General features: G+C 36.5%; 1 protein-coding gene across 1 annotated transcript; it reads right to left on the bottom strand.

Moving 5' to 3' along the window:
* Positions 1–2: 2 nt before the first annotated feature.
* Positions 3–6,674, bottom strand: LOC145780476 (roquin-1-like). Its single transcript, XM_082592088.1, has one exon. It carries the CDS (start codon positions 6,653–6,655, stop codon positions 3,200–3,202), a length of 3,456 nt encoding a protein of 1,151 aa, XP_082448214.1. The 5' UTR covers positions 6,656–6,674; the 3' UTR covers positions 3–3,199.
* Positions 6,675–7,428: the final 754 nt, after the last annotated feature.

Consider the following 7,428-nt stretch of genomic DNA (forward strand, 5'->3'; position numbering starts at 1 on the left):
CTATATACACAAGCAAGTTTGTGTTAAACATGACCGTGTGATGCGTTTAAAAATCAAAATAGTATAGACATTATAGACATATATTGACAACACCAGACACAAGCCAAAGGAAATAAAACATCAACACAGTTAACAAGAATAACAAGGCAAAAAAGAAAAAGGATCAATTAGGATGAAAAGTTGTTGAAAAATAGACATAACAAGTAGAGTAGGCAGAGGCAGCCATCTAAACTCCTCACATCTATTATTTACACATTTTGTGAATACCCTTACATGACGCCAACATTATAGTAGCGATTATTACTCATGCGTTTATCCACATTTGATGAACTTGCATCATTTAAAAAGTCGCATAAATGCGTACATGCCACACCAACTTGATAGTTAATAAGCTTAATTTAAGCAACAATGTTTAAAACGAGAAAAGACATAAAATCAATTATACACAATACAGCACCATATAACAAAAAATATACATAGCCTACAGTATTTATATCGCCAGAAAAAAAAAATTTTTTTAATAAAAAATGCAACTTCCGATACAGTAGCCTACTAAAAGAAATCTTTAATAATATAAAGGGTGTTCAAAAAATAGATACAATTTCATTTTTCAATACCGGTATTTTAAAATTGTAACAGGACTTTATGAGCACCCTGTATAACTGCGGAGTTCTCATACTAAATAAATTGTTGAAAAATTGTTAGACAAAAGTAGCAGCAGATCAGTCCTTTGCCCTACCCGATCAAAAACGAAACATTCAACACAGCAAAATCAATTGCTTTGGGGCATACAAACAAGAAACATTGGAAGAAAAACTATACGTAAGCATTGATTTTTAACAAGGAAACTGTTCATACGGAAGAATCACAAAGCAACAGTTTCTTCACAAAGCAATGCATTTTATATATTTACCAGAGCCCTGTTTTATAACCACCCTTTCTTAAAACAAAATAATGTTTCTACCATTCATGAGCTATACAACTTGACATATTTGCTACTCATCAAGCACTTCCACCCGCACATTTTCAGCAGTTATGAGAAGCATGAAATTATACTGCACATTCTACAAAAAAAAGCTGTGTCATTCAAACTGTTTATGGTCAAGAATTTACAAATCAATTAATGTACTGTATTTCCTTATTTAGGCTACAAAAGAGCCATATTTGTAATAGCATAATAATCAACTTGAATAACACAACTTTCAGTAACTCAGCAGACAAGCTTCATCAAAACTATGTACGTTACTACAATAAAACCTGCAGGTTTTGTTACAGTAATCGTCAATTGAATTAAGACGCAGTGATACAATGTAAACTGTACAAAAACAATAATATATATATGTCGTCTAACCAACACATAATTACTATCCCAGACAGCAAAATCCGTCATTCTTACATTGATTCAACGTCTGCAGACGTTGAATAGTTGAGTGAGGCTTCCCGTGACAGCATCGAGTATCGAAAACGGGCCGGTGGAGTGAGGCAACACTCCACTGACCGCTACACCACTCAATACGCCAATAGTGTCTGCAGACGTTGGATCAATGTGAAAATGACGGATTTTGCTGTCTGGGTAGATAAAGCAATACTGTACTGGGAAAGAGCAAATCGACCGCAGTCAATTGTCTTGTGTCAAGTCAGGCGACAGAATGTACTGATCTCAACTTTTTGCAATTCATCCAATCATCCGTTGTTATATTCAATCAAAAAGAAAATTCATAGAAGAAACTCTTTTTCATAACAGGTTAATAGAAAACAAGCAGACACACAATAAAAACTTCTCAAGAAATAAAAAGCTAAATAATTATAGTCAGAGTGATATCAGGAGCTTTTTGTAAGCTACTGCCTCCATATTAATCATAGTCGATGGTGGATAAAAATAACTGCAAGAAAAACAACTGTACATACAGTACACAGTTCTTCAAGAAATAGCCACAATACTAGCTTATGTTCTGCAACACACAAGATGACAAAGAAAAGGAGTAAAATTATCCAATAACACAACAGAAAACTGGCTGTGAGCTAATATTCTACTTGAATAAATCTTGCACTTGATGATTGTCATTTACTGTAACATAAAACCTAAGGTAGGGCATCACTTGTCCGAGTCAGTTTTAGTTGGAAATAGAATTATATATGACATATATATACAATCATACACACAATTATGTGGGAACAATAGAGCAGTTTACTTGTATATACCTCATACCAGCCAACACATACAATAGCTCTTAATAATTATATATTGGTGTTGGAAGAAGGCTTAACGTAAGTTGTTGATGTACCGGCACTTTTAACTTGCACAAAAGTTCACAATTTATTGGACAAAGGTTTAGCAAAACAAGCAGCATTATAACTTTATCAGAAAAACTTATATCTGAATTTACACAACATACTCACTAATATTTTACTATTATTATATAAGTCTTCAAATAGAGAAATATAGCCTGCAAAATTTGTGAGCTGTCATGCAATAAAATTAATTATTAATACAGACAAAATTGGGTAAATGTATACCACAATGTGGTATACAATTTGGTTCTACCTCTAGTGGTTCCGGAGTTATAGCTGTTTCGTCAATTTTGGGCCCGTCGTCATGGAAACAAGCATTGTGGAGGCGTAAGACCAATTTTTTTTCAAAAAATAAATATGGCGTATTGATTAGGTACCTAAGCCACAACTTTTGGGAAACTTGCTAAGTAATCCGATGAAGTTACCAAAATTTGGTACAGCCTATACCACATGCAGTCAATCCAGTCATGCACCAGTACTTTTGGGTAAATGTATAGTACCACATACACCAGTAATCTTGGGTTTGATACAAACCTTAAATCTTTAACCATGTTTTATATTAAGATAACATAATCCTAAGTTGCTTCAATTCATGCATCAAAAAGAACTACCTAAAATACCAGCAAAGTGAAAATATAATTATCTGATTTCATGGTATCACAAAATAAAAGTACAATTAAGATAAATGGAACAATTAATGCAAATCGAATCGAGAAATCGCAAAAAGCTAAAACGCTTAAAAATATTTAAGTTACTGTAAACACAATCACAACTGCTGGCATGTGGCAACTGACAAGAAATACAATGATAAACTTGCACAACATCACATTTAACATACGTACTTGAGATTCATGTTTTAAAACTGGCTACTAGGTGAACTTTTGACAGCTTTAAAATTTACAAAATTTCACTTTGTTTTCGCATTCCTTTGTATTTTTTGAATGCCCATTTCAATCTGTTGCAGTTCAATTGCGAGAAGAAGATCTTCATTTTCTTCTCCGTCAATCTCTTCATGCATTATTGGATTTTGCATAATCGAGTATGAGGCATGGCTCTGGACAGCAGCAGTCTGTGAGTAATTACTAGAAATTAAATCAGGCAATTTTCTTGAATTTGCACTTTCGGCTGTAGGTTCAACTTCAGAGTTAATATACAAAACCTTTTGGGGTGTGTCAATGTTTTCTCCGGTGATGAAATTGGTTTTGTTACGACTTTTATCTGATGGAAAAGGATGTGTTGCAGCATTAGCATTGGCAGTAACTTGTTCAGGAATAGCAGACGTTGTCTTTGATCGAACTGTACGAGCAATAGGACCATACTTGCTAACAATCCTTTGATCTTGAATAGGAATTATATCATCATCTAAATGTCTTGTATTGGAAGAAGCTATTACTTGACACTCTTTTTGTGGAGAAAGCTGAGATTGAGAACAACGGTCCACAAAATTGTCATGATGAAAAGCTTGGACTTGAGAAGTTCTGGTATCTAAATCTGATAGTACATTAATTCCAGTTGGGCTGGATTGGTCTCGACTTTCAGAAGGATAGTCATAAAACGACAATCCACTCAATGAAGGGATACATGTGGTGCCTGTCCATAAACTGTACCGCCCATCGGAAGTTAAGGTCAAGCCATGAGTCACTGAACTACTGCTTGACACACTTTCGTGTGATGATGCATGTGTAAATGCTGTGCTAACACAATTTGTGCTTACAGAATTTACATGACATGAAACCTGGGTGCTGTTATTGTTGTTGATAAGTTGGCTACTGGTACTTGTTATGCTCCTATATGCCAGTTCATTAGCCTCAGACATATTATAACAAATTCCAACTTTTGATTGTAAATGATCTTCTGCATTGGGTGTAACAATACGCTTTTTCACCAACTTGTTTATAACTTCATATTTTCGATGTCTTAATTCTGCTAATGTTGGCATATTTGTTGCTGAGTTTTCTGGCATGGGAGGTATAGTGACATGGTATTGGTTGTAGGTCTGATTTCTTAAAATTACAGGCTCTTCTCTTGGCACTACAACCTCGGTGTTTGCCATCATGGCTTCACCAGATGACACAATGGAGGGTGGTGGAACACCAGGAATATGAACCGGATGTGGGGCAGGTTGCAGTACAATATTACCTTGGTAGTTTACAACAGAATTTGGGGAAATATTTTGCATGGGAGGTGTTTGTTGCTGATACACTACAGCTGGCTGCTGAATTATTTCTCTTCTGGGGTTAGATGGAACAGCTACTTGCTGACCATTTTGCAGCGTCAAGCAAGTAAATGAGGGTCCCACCGCATAAGGCTGGTGGGGTGGTGAAACTACAGGTTCTGGCACCACCGCTTGCACTGGATTAGGTTGGAGCTGACAGTAGCCAGGCGTTTCTTGTCTGTGAATTATATAGTGGTTAGGGTGCAGTGTCACAGGTGACGGTTGTTCTATATTTGATTTTTGTACTTCAGCACTTGCTTTTGACATAGGGTTAGCATGAGGGACAGGGTATGGAGGTTGATTATGCTGTACAACATGGAGTGGTTCAAATGTCTGGGTCTTTGGTTCATACACAACACTGTTACCAGCTACATACTGCACTTGAGATGGCGGCTGTTGGTGCAAGTTTTGCACAGAAAGAACAGATGGCAATCTTTGTGGAATGGGAAGAGGAAATGAAGGATTCATGTTTTGGTGCACAGAGGAAGCATGGGTTAAGTTCGATGCTGCTGCATGATTGATTACAGGAGAATTATTGACATTAGTCGGCTGACTATAAAAATACGCTGGATTCTGCATGTCTAAATTCTGATTTGCAGTACTGCCACAGTGACAAGTGTGTGCATGTGGCATTGGCTTGCTAACAACTTGTGAAATTATTCTTGACTCCTCTCTGCTTGAAACATCTTCATGTTGTGGAAGAGATGTTTCACTAGATTTTCCACTGTCATTTTTGAAATCATTTGGACTAAATGGAATCTGGCCACCCTTTTTTCTTTTATTTCTGTAATGTTGAAGTTCTTCGTCAGAATGCGCAAAAGTGCATGCCTGTCCTCTTGGGCAAACTCCTTTACTTTTGCTATCTCTGCACATTGAAGTTTTGTATTTACTTGTTTGTTGGGTAGCATCTTGACACTGCCATAACCAATGATGGTGATTTTTTGTGAAATCGACCAGCTCTTTAACAGAAACTTTAGCAGAGTAAGTGCTCTTTTCTAGAGCGCTCCAACAAGTCGTTTCTATATCCAGTTCTGACAAAAACTTGAAATGTAACAACAAACTTTGAATATTTCCTGGATCACATGACCTTTGCAATGCCAAGTCCAAATCAGAAATACATTGCTGGAAAGAAGAGCCACTCTGCAATCGATCAATAATTGATTGCATGTATGGCTTGTGAGATTGATCACCATATAGTAAAGCACTCCATTGGTCAGGGGCTATTCTAAGACCAGCTTCTCTGGCTATTTGAACAACTTGCGAGTCATGCTCTTTTCGCAAATCATCATAACTCAAATACTCGTTTTTGAGACGCATTAATGAACTGTCAGCATTACGTTTGGTAACTTTAAAACATGAAGCACGATACAACAACTGTACCACATGACCAATGCTAGTTTTTGATGCTTGAGAAAATTGAGTTTGTAAATTTTTAACAACAATTCCAACTAAAACTTTTCTAGAAAGTTCTGATCCATCTTCAAGAGCAAGATGAATCAGCTTGAGAGCTTCTTCCTGCATGGCAGGACCAAGAAATTGACAACCCCTTGCTCTTACAGCAGCCCACAAGCTAGCAGAAAGTGTGGTGGGATTTTGATGAAGCAAAATTAATTCTGTGGCTGTTCTTTCACCAAGTGCTCTGCTTGCTCGTAAAGCACGCTTTCTTCCCTCTTCTTCGTATAACTGGCAGTTAATTAATGTAACTAATTTCCGTTGCATAGGCCTGCTAAGTTCACAGTTTCTTTCAGGTTTCAAAAACAAAGCAAGTTCTTCAATACATGCTTTTGCATTATTGTTATGACTGCTATTGCCTGCATCGTGAATGTTACTTTGCAAAACATGGTGATGTGAAAGCAAACTTCCTTTCTCTGAATCCCCGGGTAAAAGCTGTAGCAATGCTGTGTTGATTGGTAAATCAAGAATGTTGCATGTTATTGGAGTTTGATCATATTGACATTGCAACTGCTTCAGTTTCCCTAAACAGACCCTGCATAACGTGTGGCCACAAGCAAGACTAATAGGACAGCGATCAGTTCGATTAAAGTCTTTTTCACAATAAGAGCACAGTAAAAAGTCACTCCATTGTGGCGGTTGATTTGTGACATTGTTGTTTCTTTTAGACTCAGATGTGCGATTTTTCATTGCCATTTTGCTAAACTTTGTTACATTTTCATATACTTGATGACAGCAACAATTTTTTTTCTGTCACTATCATATGAATTATACTTTGCACAGCTTTTAGCAACTGCAAAGCTAGAACCTGTAAATAAAAACATGAAACAATTAAGTTGAGATAGCTTTCAAACCTAAGTGGCACTGTTAATAGTAATCCGCCCATACACAGCTGCAGTTACTGCAGCAACATCCCGAGCATGATAGTGGTGGGGATGACCTGAGGACAATGTCTAGTTCTGTCTACTCTTGCATAGTAGTTTATTACAGTAACAAAAATCAACTTGACGCCATCAAAACAAAGAGGAAATGGCAAAGCAAATTACATGGCTTTTTTGCTTTGAACATTAAGTTTGTTTTAACAAAAAAAACCTTAAGCGAGTAATGTCGGTCTGGAATTGCATGCGGGAAGTGATTTTCTGATGTCTCTGGATTTATTAATATTCAATTGAACACTGAGAATATGTCCTTATAATGTTTGTAATGTTTTGTATTGAGTTTAAATTTAACCGTTCTTATTGCGTTCATAAACGTAGTTGCACTGATGAGAATTTAATATTCGAAAACGCGTTCTGCAACACTGTTTTTTGCACTCTGCAATGCCTGATGCAGATTTATCTGTAGATTTCCATCACGCATTGAAGCGGTGATCTGATAATTACATTTTCTAGGGTTCGAGAAAAAGTTTTCTCTGCCTATAAAACGTTGAATGGTAGTTTAAATAATTATTTCTGAAAATTCCTTGGTTT

The sequence above is a fragment of the Aplidium turbinatum genome, chromosome 12 (genome assembly GCF_918807975.1).
Source record: "Aplidium turbinatum chromosome 12, kaAplTurb1.1, whole genome shotgun sequence".
In the NCBI taxonomy this organism is placed as follows: Eukaryota; Metazoa; Chordata; class Ascidiacea; order Aplousobranchia; family Polyclinidae; genus Aplidium; species Aplidium turbinatum.